The 19,104-nt window shown below is 52.2% G+C and overlaps 1 protein-coding gene across 5 annotated transcripts in view; it reads right to left on the bottom strand.

Annotated features, from left to right (window-relative positions):
- PLXNA1 (plexin A1) overlaps window positions 1-19,104 on the bottom strand; it is a 115,370-nt gene that overhangs the window by 46,295 nt on the left and 49,971 nt on the right. For all 5 annotated transcript variants that reach the window (XM_058844770.1, XM_058844771.1, XM_058844769.1 and 2 more), the window contains 6 exons: window positions 17,470-17,570; window positions 16,891-17,014; window positions 14,636-14,789; window positions 13,850-13,949; window positions 4,830-4,944; window positions 73-273 (listed from right to left, as the gene is read on the bottom strand). In XM_058844770.1, the coding sequence (XP_058700753.1) occupies window positions 73-273; window positions 4,830-4,944; window positions 13,850-13,949; window positions 14,636-14,789; window positions 16,891-17,014; window positions 17,470-17,570 (795 nt within the window). The remainder of the gene's footprint in view (window positions 1-72; window positions 274-4,829; window positions 4,945-13,849; window positions 13,950-14,635; window positions 14,790-16,890; window positions 17,015-17,469; window positions 17,571-19,104) is intronic.

The following is a 19,104-nucleotide window of genomic DNA, read 5'->3' as shown; positions in this document are numbered from 1 at the left end:
ATGGTCCTGGGGCAGGCAGGAAGGAGCAGCCCACAGACAGGGGGAGCCAAGGAGAGCTGCTGTCACACTCACCGAGGTGTTCTGGCACTGGATGCTGGTGCTGTTGAAGCGCAGGGCAGTGACGCGGGTGGTGCTGCCGGGGATGTGGAAGATGCACTCGTAGTTGCGCTGGCCTGACTGCGGCTGGGGCAGGTTCTTGGCCGTCAGGGTGATGGGTTTCACCACACCCACAGGGATGTAGATCTGGGTGGAAGGCAGGATCTGAGGGCAGTCCTGCAAGGAGAACAAGAGGCAGATGATGAGACGGGAACACTGTACAGCCTCCCCCAGCACCCCTGTGACCCTCTCCTGGCTGACAGGCTTGGCAATGCACTGCAAAAACACCACCCTGAGCATGTGCTTGGGAAAATCCTCATGTGCAGCAACCCCAAACCAGCATCCTGTGCTTGCTCTGCCCAAAGCCCTGATGACAGGAAAGAAGAGCACAAAGGAATCTGGTGGCAGGGCAGTAGAGTGTTTCCTACAGCTCAGGTTCATTTAGGTGGGAGGTGGGGAGAGGATCCATCTCTGGAATCCATAACCTGCCACTGCAACAGCAACACGTGTTTGGGCTGACTGGTAACAATATGGACCTCAATGCCATCACTGCAGCCAGTAGGTTTTCAAGTTAATGCCCAGTTAATTGGACTGTGCGTTGTCAAGATACCTGCTCAGCCCTCCTGCTTCCCTTACAGCCCCCATCCCCCTTCACAGGTGGAGAGAAAAGCCTTTTCCCTCTTTGATACAGCAATGTGCTCCTGCAGTGTGGCAGAAAACCTGCTCTGCAGCAAATTTTGCTGCTGCTGCTTCTATCTGCACCAGCTCGAAGCAGTGTCACCCCACCCAGCCCGGCTGCAGGCTGCCCAGCAGACAGTGACTCCAGCCAGAGGATGTTGCTGAGTCTGAGCTGGAGAGGAAAGCACCTCCCTGCCAGTCCCTGGGGAAGGAGACATTGGGAGGGCAAAGCACTCCACTTTTAATAGCTGCGGGCTCCCAGCTGCTCCAGGGGAGCTGGTGACTCTTGTGCACAAAGCACAGGGGAGCAGGAGGGAGCAAAAATAAATGAGCTCAGGCAGCAAAACAGCTCTGCAGCCCCGGCGGGTAACACTTCGGCAACAGCAGCCTGATGCAATCCCACACCGGCTTTGTGGAGCTGGGCAGAGGTCTCACACCTACAGCAGCTACTCTTGGGAGTGTTGGCTTGAAATAACATCGAGAGGGAATAGCATGTGAGCTGCTTTAAAAACAGAAATGCAGTGGACGCAGCTGCTCCACTGCTCTCACAAAGCTTCCAGTGGCCACAGTGCGGCTGCAGGCGCCCCAAGGCCACCAGCAGCCATGTGTGGCCAAGGCTGTCCAGCTGCCTCCTGCCATCCTGCAGCAAGCCAGGCCAAACCTTGCAAAGTGCCAGGCTTTATCTCAGCCAGTATGATTAATTAACTTTCAAACAATGCAGAGAAAAGAAAAATAAATTGTTTCATTTAGTGAATCTTGACAGAAAAATGCAACTACTTTTACTCTTTGGGTTTTCTGTTCTTCACAAGTCTGTATTCCCCAAAAGCACAATTTTCAAGAGAAGAAACTATTTATCTCCAAAACATATGAAAAAAAATAAAAGCTGAGAGGAACAGTAGTGTTAGTCCCAAACCGGAGATGGCAACAGGGCTGGGGCAGTCTGGGGATGCTGGGCACTGCTCTGCCACCTCCCTGCTCCATATCATGGTTGTCACTCTGCAAAGTGGGGCTTCAGTTTCCCTCCACGCCCCACAGTGGGGAGACACCTCCATTTCCATGGAGTGTCCCCATGACTGCATGGTGGTTGTTCCCCACCACTTCCCAGCTTGGAAGTGCTGTCAGAAGAAGCAGCCCTCACCTGCTTCATCTCCTCCACATTGCAGGGGGACCCCACGGGTGGCACAAGCCTTCCCCACTGGGCACACACACACTTGCCAAGCATTAACTCCTGGCTCACTCTCCAACACTTCCATCTCCTCTTTTTTCAGTAATTGCTGCCCAGCTGGGGTGGTGGGTAAGTCCATGCCCCCTGGCTGGGCTCAGCACGGCTGTTTGCAGGCTGGTGCCCAGGGAGCACAGCAGGCACGTGTGTCCCTCTCCCCACACAGGCAGGTGGGCTCACTCTGCTGATTCGCAGTTTGAGCCGAATCCCCCTATGATGTCACACGCTCCACATTTGCCAGCAGAAGTGTCTCATCCAGCAAAAATGTCAGCCTGGGCCCAAACAGGAAGCACCTGGTGCTGGTGGGCGCCCAGGGTGCCCGGAGGGGTGGGGGTACAAGGACAACTCATTTCCCCTATGAGCAAGTCCAACTGCTGACACAACTTGCTCTGGCATTGCCCAGCACTTCCATCCCTTGGGAACACTGCACAGCCCACAGAGCTCTGTCTCCTGCCAAAAATAGCACCCCCCAGCAGAGTCCCAGGCCCCAGGAGGAGGCAGTTATGAAGGCATGGGATAAGCAGAAAAGCAAAGCCCCAACTAACACAAATTGCCAAACATCACACAAGTCAGATTTTCTCCATTAAAACCATTTTTCTAGCTGGATGGGAACATAACATGGGTGTCCAAGTTTGTCCAGAGAGGTAAGAGCTTTAGAATCACACTGCAAATGCTGCCATTTGGATTTCTCTGCAGCTCTCAGCTCCAGCTGCAAGGCTGTGCATCAGCAGAGACAGGATGAAGGCAGTCTGGGACTGGGCCTGACCCCAGCTCTGAGGTTCCTTCACTAAGTCCTCAGCCATTCCCACTGATGGGGAATGAAGAACAAACGCAAGCTGAACCTGCTTAATCTGAACCAACACACTTGTTCCCCACACTCCAGGAGCCTTTCACCTTCCACAGCAGCTCTGCATCAGCAGGGGCTGTCTCAGAGGAGCAGCCTTCTGGGATGGGATGCTCCAATGTCCATCACTGACCACCCTTTGGCCACCACTGCACACCACAACTGGAAAAAAATGAACAGCAGCCTGTGCTGCTTCATCACCTCTTCCCCAGCCCTGCACCCCCCCCAGCAAAGCCACAGAGAACAATCTCCAGAGCCCAGCCTTTAAAGCTACCACAGCCAGTGGACAGGGACATCCTGACTGCTGTCACCATCTCCAGGTACATTTATGTGAGTGGTGACTCCTACTCATGTCCCATTCCAGCCCTGCCACCCCCAGAAATCCAGACAAACATTCCTGGCATGCCCAGGACAGAGTGCCATGGCTCACTCTGTTTTCCCACAAAACAACCACTTTCCCACCCAGGAAGTTGTGGTGAACTACCCGTGGGAAGGAGCAGAGACAGAGTTACCCTCTGCATTTCCTGACCAGTGCCCACCACACTCCAGCCAACACAGACAGACCAAATCCTGCTTAAAATAACCTTCCTGCAGTGAGGATGGGGCTGGATGTCTACCATTAACCCGTCTGGTGGTGCCATGGGACTGGCACGGAGCCCCCCCACCTACCACACCACCCTGCTGGGGACCAGGATGGCCATGGATGGGGACAGGATGTCTCATCCCAGCCTGGTCATGGAGCCCACAGTCACAGCTGGCCCGAGGGATGCCTCACCATCCCTGCTGGGAACTGCTGAGGCCACACCAATGTGCAAACACGCTGAGCCAGGCAATCCAAACCTCAAACTAGGCACTGCTCCATTTCCCAGTGTGGCCAAAAGGTCTGCTGGGGGACACCCTGTTCACACTGGGGAGTGACACAAGCTCATGAGCAGCCAGTCTGTGGGAGAGCTGCACATGACCCAAAGGCACCACCACCGTGGGGTACAGCCAGATGCTGTGGGGTTCACCTGGCAGGGAGGGGGCAGATCCCATGGCCTCAGTGAGGGGAATGGGCAGACAAGAACTGCTTCCAGCGGTCTGGACACCATGTGTCACATTTGCAGAAGCAATGCCAGGGCTGGCTGGAAGTGTGACCTCAGGAGCGGGCTTCTGGGATGCCTGAGATAGGCAGACTGCTCACCAGATTTCTTCACAGCACAAGCTAGGAGAAAACAGCTTTTTCCAACATTCTCAGGTTAGTAAATTCCCCCAGAGGCAGCAGGACCCTTCCCCTGGGGCCATGTACAGTCAATGGGAAACCCAGAAAAGTTCAACTGGAGCCCCCTTCCAGAACAGGGACAGAGTTTCCTTCCCATAACTCTCCCTGCAGGATCCAAATCAGCATTTACTGTAGAGCCAGCAGTGGCTTGACAGACCTCCATACTCAAGCCAAGCAGCCAGCGATGCCACCACAGGCTGGGGACAGCAGGATGTCCTGCAAACACCCTGCTGACAGCAGGTTTCCCCAGTGGGTGGCACGGATGCTGCACAGGATGAACTCCCACGAAGGAACATGTTCCTTAGCAAAGCAGTTGAGATGAAGAAGGCATGAGGTACAGCAAAACAGTTTGTTTTACTGATTTCAACCTTCCCCTCTCTAAAAACAAGTTGTTCTGCAATGACAGTTCAAGCTTGCTCCCTCCTTAAACATCAAAGGAAAATGCTTCAGCATCTCTGTTTCTCCTTTCATTCAGCCAAAAGTGCTCCGGGCTTCAGCCAACTTCCCAAGCTGCCTCTCTGCAGCCACACAGCCTCTCCCCACCAGCACATAGCTCCATCAGCATTTCCCTTTCCTCCCTCACTGCTCCTCAGGCAGCTCCAGCACCCCAGGAGAGGCAGTGGGAATGGTTTATGAAGGAGTCTGCCTTCTTCTAAACCCTTCCCCATAGGGCAGGGGACCACGACAGGAGCAGAACAGGCGAGGGGAGCAGTCTCACACTGTCTTACCTGAGAGAGCTTGACACGTCCCTCCAGGAAAGAGCAGTCAGCAGCGTTGTGGGTGCAGATGTGGCGGTACTTGCACCAGTGGCAGGGGAAGGAGCCGTTCACGCAGGACAGGCAGCTGCAGAGGCAGAGAAGTGGGCAGTGTTAGGGCAGCATCAAGGCAGAGTCCAAAGGGACATTTCTTGGGATGCTTCAGCAGGACAGCATCCATAGGTGGTCCTGTACCTCAGGGTGGAAAGGATCCCTTATCCATAGGGCACAGCACTGGGAGGGAGACGCCTGCACAACCTGAACCCCTGGGCCTTGCCCGTGGCAGGGTGGGCGGATATGGTCTTTCAGGCACTGCAGGATTTGTGTCCCAGCTAAAGAGGCCACGTTCCCTCCTCCTCTTGACAGGCTGACCCTGACTGCCCCACTCCAGCAGAGGCCGAGCTCCAGACTTTGGGAGCTTTATTTGGGTTCACTGAAAGGCGATTTTAGCAAGAGGCAGCAGAACAAGGGCTCTGCACCACAGGGGAACAGGGGAGAAAGGGCCAGATTAATGCATGCTCATTGAGAGGAAAATTACAACTGGCGAAAGGTTGGGTCAGATTAACATTTCGGGACTGTAGCGCCTTTCAGCCGCTCACAATAGGTTGTGTGTGACCCCCTCCCTCAGCCCCCCCCGGCCCAGCCCTCCGCAGCCGCGCGTGCGTTCTGTCTGTGCCTTCCACCCCTCCTCAGCCCCAGACGCTTCCGTCTCCCTCCCCAGCCTCCTTTCAGGGCTCTTTGTGCCAGGCATCACTCCTGCTCCCCCCTCCCCATCTTTTCTGGGGGTGTGCTCAGAACCCAGGGATGCCAGGAGCCCCATGCTCTGCTTTCCTCTCCTCTTAGCAATGAAACCAGCCCCAGGCACCTGGTGACTCTCCCCAAAGCAGGAGGGGACACACAGAGTCCCACAGGCATTCACAGGAGTGGCACCTCAGCAGCCTGGTTAGCTCCCCTCCCCAGCCCCTTCCCAGGCATCCCTGTTTGCAGGCACAGGCCATCCCACAGCTGGAGGGAGGTTTTTGGGGGTTTCACCCCTGTGAGGATGGAAGGGGCTGAGCCCTCCCTGCCTTGGTGTCTGGGGGAGCATAGCAGACAGGTCCCACCTTTAGTATATGAGCCTTCACAGGGTGGGTCTGCACCAGGCATGGCTGTGCAGCCCAAGATGTTCTCCCGTGGAGGAGATGGGAGAGTTGCTGAGACATAAGCTAAAAGGCAGTAAAATTAATCAGCCTGGCTTTAAAAATATAAAAAAAAAAAAGAAAAGAACAAAAAAGAAAAAGAAGAAAAGAAGAAAAGAAAAGAACAAAATAAAAGAAGAAAAGAACAAAATAAAAGAAGAAAAGAAGAAAATAAAAGAAGAAAAGAAGAAAAGAAGAAAAAAAAAGCAGCAGCACTTCCTAGAAGGCTCATACCTGCTCCTCACTGATCTGAGCATCAAAAGGATCAGGCCCAAAGCAATTATATTTAAACAAAGGCAGGCTCTTTCCCTGAACACAGCTCTGGCAGGAGGCAGGCAGCCCTGCCCAGCCCAATCCTCCTCCTAATCACAGCTACCTCTCTGCCTCTACCCCTGGGAAAGACAGGAAAACACAGCATCACCCTGTGAGGCAGCAGAAAGACAATCTCCCTGGAGAAGATATCCTCGGTGGCAGAGCCTGGCATGCCAAATCCCTCACCCTCCAGCAGAATTGTCACTTTGGAAGTGTGGGGACCTGAGGGAACCAGAGGGTGAGGGCAGCTCAGGGTGCAAAGACACACCCAAGGCTTTCCAGGACCAGGTCTCCCGGCCTGCCCTGGGGTTTCACACACCATTACATATACAGCAAGAGCTTCCCAAATCCATGCGCACACACTAAGGAAATATTTAATTAAGCTGCTTGCAAAAGGGGCTGGAAGTCATTTCCATGTTTCGCTCACATTTTCACTTCCAAATGAACAGCCCTTTTAGCTTTACCCACAAATATGCTAATTGAGATGCTCCTTATGCAAATATATGCAATTTTATTTCAGCTGCAGAGATTCAACTTAAAAGCAGAGCCACAACCTCCTATCTCTGGTTGCTTTGATGGAGGGAGGTGCAGAGGGTGGGGGGAAAAGGGAACACAAACAAAGGCAAAGGACAGCTCCTGCCCTCCTCCAGGCAGGACCAGTGGACAGAAAAATCCAGGATATGGAGGGGCGGGACAGGGAGCATGCAGATTAATCCTCATGAGAGTAGCACTGAGAAGCACAAGCAGCCACAAGCCACATGCTGGGGCCCAGCTACCAAGCTGCAGCACAGCCTCCCATGAATCACCCCCACCATCTTCCAAAGAAGAGGTTTTCCAGACCCCTTCAGGGTCTGCAAAAATACTCTCCAGTCCCCTTTCCACCACCTCACAAGGCATCTCAAAGCATCTGCGTGAAGTTCCTGATGCAGCCCTGTACCCCAGCCCCAACAGCTGCAGCTCCACTTTGCAGTTCTTCACAGTCAAAGCCAAATCTTGGCTATTTCAAGACCCTCCTCACCTGAGGGTCTCCTTTGCTATTTAATTACTGCAGGTCCCAGCTGATCTCCTGGTCTCCACTTGTCAAAGGATCTCAGGTCATCCTCCATGTAAACACTGAGATGCATGGTTCCCCCTTCCTACTTTAGCCCTTCCAGTTGCTTCTACCTAAACTGAGCCCTTCCTAAAGCCCCATCCTCGGCAAAGGTTTCAGCATTCTCCCTTCTGCCAAGGTTCTCCTTCTGCCATAAGGACATCAGATGCCACTGTGAGAGCACTCACCACACACACCTTGCTCTGCAGCATTTCTGCTGCATTTAGAGCCGGTCCAGGTCAAAGGGGTAAATCAGCCCCTGGGTGCCAGCACCACGGTGAAACGCTGTTCACAGCCTGCCTCGGTCCTGCTAGCCTCAGCACGGCTGTCTGAGCACCACAGCACCCTGCAAGCCCAGGACAGGAGCTGAGGCAGGATCCCTGGCTGCTGGTCAGGCTGGGCAGCGTGGCTGGGGCAGTGTCCCAGTGTGTCCATAGCCCGGTGTGTCCGTGTGCCACTGCTGTCTGTTCCTGGCACAGGAGCAGGTTGCTCGGCAGCATGATGCCATCTGTGCCGTCTCTCTCCTTCCCACGGTCAGGCACTCTTCCCTCATCACTTCTTGCCTAAGAGGCTTTCATCACTCCTGGTAATTAGAGGGAGGCTCTCCTTCATGTGTTGAAGTGTTCCGCCTCCCCAAAGCGTGCCAGGAGAGCAAGAAGCCCAGCGAGGCAGAAAACCGATGGTGGGGGTGCAGCACTGATATGGACCCACAGCTTGTCCCCCATCTGCCTCCTCCCCAGCCCTGCCAGGTGCCAGTGGAGATGAAGCCCAGGCGAGGCAGGGAAAGGGGGCCAGACCCACTGCCTCCTGATGACCTCGTCAGAGAGGCGTGGTACCAGCCTCAGAGCAGCATTTCAGGGTCACTCTCTGCACAGTGCCCCATCCCAAAACAAGTCCAGGCTCACTGCTAGCCTGAAACTTCCTCCAGTCAGGGCAGGCAACAAAGCAGCTCTGCCCAACTTTGAGTGCTCCAGGATCAAAGCCAGAGCCTCCCCACAGCCCTCACGTTTGCCCACATCTCACCCCACAGCTGGGCCAAAAACTCCCATCACTGCTCCCCTCCACTTCCCAAACTTGGTCATGCCAAGCTAGGGAAACACCTGACAGTGCTGCAGAGAAGCAGAGGTGCACACAAGGCAGAAGGACAGCAAAAATGCCTCTCCAGGGTGGGTACAGAGCCAAAAGCATCACTATAGAATGAGCCCAGACCCAGGGATAGCTTCAGGGACTGATGCCTCCCTGAGTGTGCAGACACCTCCAGTGACCACGGAGAGGTTCCAGCTGTCTCCACACATGACACAAAGCAAAGCTGTAGCTGCTGGGAAGTGTGGAGAGCCAGCAGTGCTGGATCCAGACTCCTCACTCACTCTCCTTTCTGCATTGCCAGCCCCAGGCATGCCACGTGCCCAAAGGAGCCCAAAGCTCTTCATCAGACTGAACAGCAGGGGCAGGAAACAAAAACAGCATCCACAGGAGTGAGATAAGCCTGAGCAGCAAACACAAGCGGGACAGGAGGTGTGAGCACTGCACACACACAGACACTGAGGCTATTTCTATGGCGCAGCACGTCCCTGAAGGAAGGAAGGACATGGAGTGAAGGGCAGGGAGAAGGAACAGGGGGAAGTTGAATGGCACCAAGAGCAGAGCAGGGGAGGTCCATTAAGAAGGGAAATTATAAACACAGTGTTGATAAAAACAGCATCTGTGCAGGCACAGCACAGCCGCCTGCGAGCCCCCCGACTGTTCCTCAGATCTCCTCTTGGCAGGAGGATGCATCCTTAGTGAATACTCAGCTCCAGCACAGCCTGCATCTGGAGCAGCAGCTGTCAGGGCTGAGGGGCTGAACTGCACTGCTTTGGGCTTCATATCCATCTCTCTACCCTAGGGAGAAGGGGAAATCCTGAAGAGCAGTGGAAGCAGATGGTCAGTGTCCCTCCAGCCCCTACACAGACCTATAGGCAGCTTCCTCACTGGTGCCCAGGAAAGGCATGGGGTGGGAGTCAGCTCTCACCTCCCTCCATCCCTGCCCATCTCACTTCATTTCTGCCCTTCCTTTCGCACCAACCCAATTATTTTCCATCCCTGTCAGGTTTTGCCAAGGTCCTTTCTGACAGGGTGGTCCAGAGCATCCACCATCACACTGGAGGATGCAGAACCATACCCTGAGTTTTAAGTTAATTCTCTTGAAAGACACTTAGCTGAAGCGCTAAGACCAGGCTGTACCAGCCCCCTCATTCACAATATACGTGATATAAACCAGGTTATGCTGAGCTGTCTCTGGGGCCATCCTACAGGATTTTCCACCTGCCCCAGCCCAGGAACACACAGGGATCTGTTACCACCACACAGCTCAGCCATGAAAACTCAGGTACACTCGCTCAACTGCTTGCAGCCATCTGTGCATGCCTTTGAAAAGAAAGCATCTGTAAGCATCTGGAAACGAGCAGCAGTGGGCCAACAGAGGAGCAGCCACACCATGTGCAGGCAGAAAGAAAGGCTGCAGAGAGGAGCCCAGTGGCACAAAGGCTGGCATTGTCCCACGAGTGCCAACAGGGGCCTTGGCCACCAGAACAGCCCTGCCCTGCCATACCAGCACAACCCTACTGCTCCCGACCCTTGGGACATGTGTTAAAATCCTATTTACTTAATGAGGCTTACAGGGAAAGCCTGACCTGTGGGATAGAGACACAGCAGAGTCACATCTCTCCAGCTTGGAGGAGTTAAGAGTCATTTGGCATGTCTGCCCTTGCTCTAGCCTCAGAGTAATTCAGCACCCTGCAGCTGATGGGACATGGGTATCACAACTGCCACTACACTGAGGTACAACCACAAGGCTGGTAGCATCATGACCACCTCCTGCACTGGAGAGAGGTTTCCAGGATGCTCGGATTCCCTCTTGGAATCAGGCTTGCTGATATGATTTTCCCCCTTTCCCTCTGCAACCACCTGGATTTTGGCTCCCACATTGCAGTGGCAGGACGTGCTGGTGATGCGCTGAGCACGTTGGTGCTTGAAAAACAGCAGCTCTGCAAAACCTGCCCACAAAATTGAAGGAAGCACCAAAGGCTCTCATCTTCTTCCCCATCCCACTCCACTTGCCAGCTCCCTTCCCAAGCCACACACTCCAAAAAGCCAAACCACAACAGGATTTATGAAACAGAATTTCCAGAGGAGAAATCCAGCAAGGAAACATGGAAACAGCGGGAAGAAATAAATACATCTTACTATTCCCTGGAATTGCTCACTAGCTTTCTGTGAGGATTCCCTACTCCCCCTCCTCGCCGGCAAGCTCTGCCAGAGGCAGGCAGGGAACCTGGCGTTACATCTTTATCTTAAAAGGGGACTCATTTCCCCACAAATGCTTTGAAGAAGGTGTTTAACTCTGACAAAGACAACCTCAACATCTGCCCGTGCACGCGCTGGACTCGGGCTGATTCATTACACGATCAAAGGTGCCAAGCGGTCTTTCAAATGCCTGCACTTGATCGGTGTCCCATTGGAAACCCCCAAGGGAATCCACCCAGTCCCTGCCGTGGGGGTTTTCATCTCTTTCTCCCCTGCAGGAACCAGAGTCTGTCCCCAGGAGCTGCAGACCAGCCTGTGGGCAGCCCTGCTCCCCTGCTGTGGGCTGGCAGCAACCCTCGGCCACCCACAACCCCCCCTGCAAGGACCCCGTTTCCCTGCATCAAACTCTTGGTTTCCACTGCCCTGTTCAATGTCCCCACAGCTCAGCCAAAAGCATCCCCTGCCTAATGCCCAAGCTTTTAGGAGCAGGATGCCCAAAAAACATGCCTGAGCCCCTCAGGAGCCCTGAGTAAAGCTGGGACCTCCAGAAGCTTCCCAGGTAACTCCTGGAAAGGAATGAAGCCCCAGAGAGGATGCAAATTCCAGATCAGGGCTCCCAGGGACCCTGCACGAAGCACCACAGGAGCCACTGATGCTGGCCTGTGATGGGGACACACAGGCATAAAGCCCTGCATTAATAGATGGGACAGCTTTGCAGCTCTACCTGGAAGGCACCCCCTCTGCTCAGAACATCACAGACAAACATACAGGCAGCCCAACGCCCTCTGTACCCTCCTCTCCTGTAGAAGTGATAGATAAATCTTCCCTTCTGCAACCCCTCCCCTGACCACGCAGGTTCCAGCAGTCCCTGAAAATGCATAGGAAGAAGACCCCCAAGGTGGTAAGAAATAAGAGAGTCAGGATGCTCATGCAGTAGCAGGACCAGCCCCACAGCTCGCATTCTGCTGATGCCTTTCCAGATGTCTGCTGAAAATAAGAAGGGTCAGACTCTCCCTGGTGCACATGGTGGAGCTGCACTGGCTTCCCTTGGAGCTACCCCAGCTGACATCAGCAAAGAGCTGCCTCACTAGCCTCCCATCTCTCCACAACCATCTGAAAAATCTCACTCAAACACTTTGTCCTCAGCTGAGAAATGATTTGACATGCAGAACTCTGCCTTCCAACCTAAGCAAAGCCGTTCAAATATAAAAAGAAAACATAACGCACAATGATCAGAGATTTCCACAGGAAAAACATTAGCCTCGTGGAAAAGCATATTGTTCCTAATACAGAATTTATAGGTATAGACATATAGATTTTCCTCCACAAAATATGAAACCTGGATCTGAAAGGCTATTAACTCCAGAGAGATCCATTAAGGACGCCTGTCTGCAAATGGTATTTAAAAGTATTGCATCATCCCAGGAGGTATTGTCATGTTCTTTGGCTGCAGGTCACATAGTTAAAACTACCTCCAAACCCTAGAACTCTTGACGTAAAAAAAATAATAATGTTCACCAGCTTAGAACATGGACTTTTCTATCAGCTTCAACTGGAGCCCATAAATATTAATGCATCCATAATTAGCCTTTTTAAATAATGCATCCAAAATTAAACATCAACGCAGCAATAAATCAGTCAGGCTCTTTGTTGTAGGTTTGTTTCAGGGGGGGTAGGGGTTTCTTCCCCTCCTGTGTCAGGCACATTAAATAAAATGCCAATTCCCTCACCACCTCTTCCCACCGGACCATTGATTGGACCAAATCTGATGCCATTTGTACTTAAAAAGTCATCTTTCTTTCATTTAGAAAAATAAAAGCCATATCTGCTTTTTGATTTGCAAAATACTGACATGCAACCAGCCCGAGCCAAAGCTGAGCTAATGTTATTGAAACCACAGGACGTGAAGGGAGACAAAGCTCATCTCAGAGTCAAGGTGAGGTAGAAAGTCAAGTTTGCAAAGTCTCTCTTCCCTCATCAGCACAGTGCTCCCAGGAAGAGCCCTATCCCCTGTGCAAAGAGCAGGAGGGAAGGAATCCCTGTGATGCAGAAACTTTGCAGGGGCTCTCCTCTGAAACATCCCTCCTGGAGATCACTGCGGGTGGGTTCCCAGCCAGGGCACCTGCATCTCACCTGCTCTTCCCGGATCAAAGTGGAAACTGAACAGGCTTTGGAGGAGTGAACTCCAGCAGAGCCCCCAAGTCAGGCTCAACACTTAGCAAAAAGACATCCAAAAGAGATTACTTGGAATTTTCTTGTCTATAATGACTGATCAGCCAGAGTGCCATCATCCATGGGAGATGGCATGAGTTTCTGGCAGAGTAATGAAATCTCTTGCATTCTTGAGCTCCAAATTCTTTGCCCAAACACACCCCAGCATCAGCTCTGATGGTGCTACAGCACAGCCATCCCCCACTGCTCAAGAATACTGTCTGCAGCTCCTCATCAGGAGCTGTGGTTTGAGACTTTAGACACCTTGCTTAGACAGCACATTGATAATCCACACCTCCTCTATTTTATCAAATGCATATCTCAAGCTGTCTAAAAACCCTTACAGGAGTAGATTTCACAGCAGCCTGACAAGAAAGCAAATTCACAATTACTTCCAGTTAGGAAATTCTTGGGTAAACACCCCAGGACATGTGGCATGTTCCATCCCATGCTGCTGTAACTTTCCAGCTCCCTCTCCAGCAAGCCTGGGAAGCAGGTACCATGGCAGGAAAGTACAGGCGTCTCCTTTTGCATCGCCAAGTCACTCTTATTAACTGCTTCCAGGAATAACAAGACACTTGGCGTTTTCAGTCACATGGATTGATTTCTACAGTCTGCAGTGCAGTAAACTTGCTTTTTCTTCCAAAGTTTTGCCAAACCCAAAGCCCTGTTTTTACGTGAGGTTCTGTCCTGACGCTACATGTTCCCACACACCCAAACCAACTGTGGGTGCTCTGGTCACCACCCCAGTTTACACGGGCAAAAGAAGGAGGTTTCTCACTGTAAACACCACTGTACTCAACTGCCCTTTCTTCTTGCAACACCAGCACCCACAAAGCTGAGAACTCTCTCTCCCAGTCTCACACCATCCCACAAATCTGTTCCTGGAGCCCTCCCATGAAATCCAGGCCACTTACGACTGATGGACACTGCAGTTGTAAAAAACAAAATCCACCGAGGCAAATTTCTTCCCTGTCTCCTTGGATTTCAGGTAGAGCTTCACCACTCGCTTGTCCCCTGCAAGAGACCCAGGCAAAAAAAGACATCAGAAATGACACAGTGCACAGCCCAGCATTCAGTCCAAGGCTTGTGACAGGCTGGAGGGAGCTGGGCATCACTACCTCTGTCCAGTTAATTAACAAAATCCACCAAGTGTGGCAATAAGAAGAGAGTGTTCATCCACCCCCATTCAGACACCTAAGAGGCCAGCAGAGCCCAGGTACAGCTCTGAGCCCCTATGGCTAAACACAATCTGCTGGCATGGAGACTGGGCCCTTGGGTTATACTGGGTGTACTGAAGGAGGGCTTAATAGTTTTGTGGTCAGGAGAATATCCTAGACCCCATGGCCACATCTGCCCAGGAATGTTCACTGATGGAAATAGGATCAGAGTGCCCAGGAGTTGTCTGCAAGTAAAATCATAAAGTGGGTTGAAAGGCACCTTAAAGATTATCTAGTTCCAAGCCCACTGCCATAGGCTGTATCCAAGCAGCTGTGTCCATGGCTTGGAGGAGACTAAAGACCCAGCCTCCCATGAGCAGCAATTCCTTCTCCTCCTATATCCCAAGAAGCCAAGCAGGGTTCAGATCCTGAGACTGGGATCACAATCATGGGAGGACTGTCCTCCTCCACATCTGTCTGTGGGGAAACACATGGGACAACATTTGTCTCGGGCTTTTTTCCCACTCTGGGGCAGAAGCTCACCGCGGCCCCTGGTGATGGGGATGACGTCCTTGGCAGAGGGAGAGCTGCAGTAGATCTTCCCATCCTCAATGCGGCTCTCTGACTCGGTGAAGTCTTCAAAGGAGCAGTTGACTCCTGCAGAGAGGTCTGGGACATTCCAGGCCTGCAGGACCAGCTAGGGAGGAGAGGCAAGAGCATCAGCACAGAGAACTAGGAAAACAGGCTCTTCTCTGTCTGCTATGTGTAAGTCTAGCCAACAGAAAAGAACAGGGGGTGCAATCCCTCCTCTGCCACCCACACATGGTGGGGAGACCTGATCTGGGTTTTTCCAAGGGAGCCCCATGCATGTACATCCCTGCTCAAGCAAGGAGCACAGGTTTAAATGGGTTAAGAGCTGGAATGACTCACAGCCTCTGTCCTCTGCCCTTGACATACCACAAGCCTTTATGCCTCAGCTCTCTGGAGAGAACAAGAACAGCATCAGGGCTGAAGTATGTTGCACAGAAAGGCAGAAAGGCACCCACTCCAGCAGAAGCGAGGAGGGGAAGAATCCACCTCTTCCTTCACAAAGTCATCCCCCGGGTCAGCAGTTCTCACTTTACAAAACGCTTGCCTTATTTCTAATTTGAATTTTTCACAGCTTCCAGCCATTAGTTCTTGTTATGCTTTTCCTTGATAGATTAAAAAGCCCTTTAGTCCCTGATATTTGCTCCTTGTAAAGGCACTTATACTCTGTAATCAAGTCACCTCTTAATCTTCTTTTTGATAAGCTAAGCAGATTGAGCTCTGGAAGTCTCTCACTGCAAGGCATTTTCTCCAGCCTTCAACTCATTTACATGATGTTTACGGGAGTTTATCAGTCCCTCCCTTTGAAAGCTGCACTCCAGCCCAAGCAGAGCATCCCCGTGTCATCCACCCCAGACCTCTGTGCAGCACCCTGCCATCAGGATGGAGATAATTACCCCAAGAGTGAAAACACTGCCCAGCTCCTGGCTTCATCCCAGGAGCATCAAGAGCCCGCAGTGAGGGCTCAGCACCATTTTCAGGACACCAGGTGAACCTCCATCCATGTCTAACTTTAGACTTGGCAATACCAAACCCCAATTTCTCTGCTAAACAGCCCCAGTCAAACCAAACTGCTCTGAAGGAGCTTCACCCATAGCACCCTCCAGTCCCAGCACTCCAGCAGCTATATCACATTTATCTCCACGTTAGCAAAGAACATTTACCCTTGCAGAAGTGCTTTCCAAACTGTTTCCATCCATTGACAATTTCCCTCTCACGAGAACTTTTTGAGATCTGTCACGGAGCCAGCTCTTAATCCACTTAACACGTGCTTTATCAATATTGTATAATGCTAATTTTTAATCAGAACGTTGTGTTGTACCAAGTCAAAAGCCTTGTAGGAGCCTAAAGACATCACATCCCCACAGTCCCTCTTCTAATTTAAGTCATAAATTCACCAAAGAGCAAAATGGGGTTTGTCAGACACAAACCCACGTTGACTGGCATAAATTATATTCCCATCTTTAAATCATTGTCAGGTGTATTCTGCACCTGTTCTTTTTCTTTTTTTTCTTCTAATTCTGAAGTAAAACTAAGCAGTCTCTATCTATCTGGTCCTTTATGCATCTGAGAAAAAAAATGAGCACCTTTTCTGTTTCTGGAGTTTTTCTCAAAGTTCAGTTATTTATTACAAAGTCATATTATTACATACATCCCCAGGCCACAGAACTCCTTGGCCAACTTTTTTAGGATTCCTGAGTGCCAGATATCTAGACCTGGAAATTTATTGCTAGCATATGCTGTTTCTTATTCTCTTCATGGTGCTAATGGCCTGAAAAATACTTCAGGGAAGTGCCTCATCCTTTCTGCCTGCACAAAGAGAGAGCAGTGAGTTGAGCATCAATGTCTCATCCCAAAATATCTACTGCAGGCTGGAGTCAGAGACAGGCTATTGAACTAGAGCTAGATCACTGGCCTATGAACAGCATTTCTGATGGTCATGCTGTCATTATGGAGAAATATTTATTGCTCAGTTATGTCATTTCTGAATAATCATCAACTGGTTTATTATTCCATCAATATGGAGCCAATGTCCCACCTTCATCAATGCCTCGCACTTTGCTCTGTTTTGTCTCAGACCTCTCTTCCCCTTTTTCCCTATTCATCATATAGTCATCAGTTATTTTTAATTGCCTTCTGCCTGGCCTTTGCATCCAGAGGGTCAGGAGGTGGCTGGGGAGGAGTCTGAGGGAGCAGAAGCGTGCTCTTACCGGGACCTCGGACATGGTGACCGAGATGTTTTTGGGCTGCACGGTGAGCTGGACGCACTGCTGCAGGTCGGAGGCGAAGCGCTGGGGCTCATCCGCCCGCTCACACCGGTCCTTGCGGGAGCAGCTGCAGGGGGATGAAAGCACCACGGTGAGGAGGAGAATCCCCTGGGGTCCTGCAGGGCTTTGGGCTGGCACCAAGGCAAACAAACCCTTTGGCACAGAAATGATGCCCAGGTAGGGACCTTGGATCACTGAGGCCTGTACCGGAGCTCTGCTCTCCCCTGAGACTTCAGGAGTATTTTATATTCAGTTTTTCTTATTGGCACAAGAATGCTAAAGCCAGGAACCCATGGGCAGGATAAGCAGGCCCAGGCAGCAGCTTCACCATGCATGGATGCTCCTAAGCACAGCCTGGACACCACAGGAGGGGATGACTGACCCCTTGGACCATTCCATCCCTCAGCATTTTGGCCCAAATTCCAAGAGGGATGCCTTCAAGGAGACCAGCGGTGGGGACGGACACATTTAGTCAGCTGTAGGTCACTGGCACAGCTCCAGGGACAATGCTGCTGTACTCACATGTTGTGGAGGACACACCAGCCACAGTGGGGGTCCCGGGAGCCCAGGCACAGCTCACAGCTCTCGTACTGCTCACAGCTCTCCACCGGCACACGCGTCACCTGTGGGCAACAGGCATGGAGTGAAGCGAGTCAGGCTGCTGTGTTCACACCTTGACACGGCACAGACAGACCCAGCACAGACTCTCCCGGGCCTGTTAGTGGGAAGGCAGGAGAGGGAGCAGGCTGAGCCCCTCGCCATCGCCCACTCCTCTCCCAGGCCCAGGCAGCGCATTTGCAGGCAGCACTTCCACCTTAGAGAGACTTTTACTCCAAACAAGCTCCTTTCATTGTTGCACCTGCGTAGTATTTGAGAGTGGGCTGGGCCAACTCAGCTGCACATCAGCTCCCAGCGCCAGCCAGGCACCCCATGGCTGCTGCAGCCCTGCTCTGAAAGGGTTACCAGTCTTTTATTAATTGCTCCTCCAGATTTGATTAAAATCCCCTCATTCTCCAAGCCCTTCGAGCTCTGTTACAACTGTTCATTTAATTACTTTCCACCAGCACTCTGATAACACCCAGCGTACTAGGGAAGAGAGTGGGCTTTATTAAGGAGAGGGGAGGAGAAGAGGGGGGATAGGGAGGGGGTTCCTGCTTGCCTGCCATGAGGAACCTGCAGCACCAAGCAGCTGCCCATGCCTGGCGTACTTGTGCCTCAGTTTCCCCACTGCTCCCACGGGGCAACACTTACTAATTAAAATTTGTAAACTTCCCTACTGAAGGCTAAATCTGGGGTGTTCTCCCTCCAAACCGCACAGCAGAGCACAGGCTCAGCACGATGTCTACAGGGCTGGGATACACTGGCCAGCCAGGCCCCTCAGGGTGGTGAATATGTAATGTTCCCATTTGTTTGTCCCTGACATTGCTTTAGGTAGGTGGTGGCACAGGGTACCCCCCAGGGCAACCCTGCACAGACAAGTGTCAGGTCCCAGCAACTGTGGTGGTCCCTGGAGGAGATCCCCAGTCCAGGTCAATGCAACTGCCCCCTTGACATCCACTTCTCCAACATCTGTCCTGCAGAGGGGAAGCTTGGCTGAACAAGCTCTGGGACAGAAACAGCCAGGGATGGAAACACAGCCCAGGACAGCTGCATGGAGAAGCCCAAATGCAAGCTCTGCCCCACCTGGAAAGCTGCATGTTTCCTGCAGCAGAGCAGAAACCAGAAACAGCCAGTGGGAGGATGGGGAAAAGAGCTCTGCTGTCCCCTCAGGACTGTCTAGACAAACCTTCGTTCCTGCTCCAGCATCCTTTCCCCTCCCAAGCCCTCGGGCTGGTGGCCAGGAGACTGTGAGGCTCCCAGCTCTGCTTGCAGTCCTGCTCACACACGTAACTCTGGCTGGGCAAAGGAGCAGAGGGGCCAGGAGACACAGGCACAGCACACCCCAGCACCTGTGTCACCTACCAGGCATGGTGTGCTGACACCAGACCCAGAAGATGTCACCACCATGACAGGAACCCACTTCACTCCCTCCAATTCAGCCCACGGATGGATGAACTCATGCCAGCAGCCCTCCAACAGGTCATGGATCATGCAAATACTCATTAAGACAACCAAAACTTCCCATCATGTGCCCAGACCACACTGCCAGGATGACAG

Source organism: Poecile atricapillus, chromosome 9 (assembly GCF_030490865.1).
Source record: "Poecile atricapillus isolate bPoeAtr1 chromosome 9, bPoeAtr1.hap1, whole genome shotgun sequence".
Lineage (NCBI taxonomy): Eukaryota > Metazoa > Chordata > Aves > Passeriformes > Paridae > Poecile > Poecile atricapillus.
Note: the sequence above shows the minus strand (reverse complement) of the source record. Positions and strands in the feature narration are given on the sequence as shown.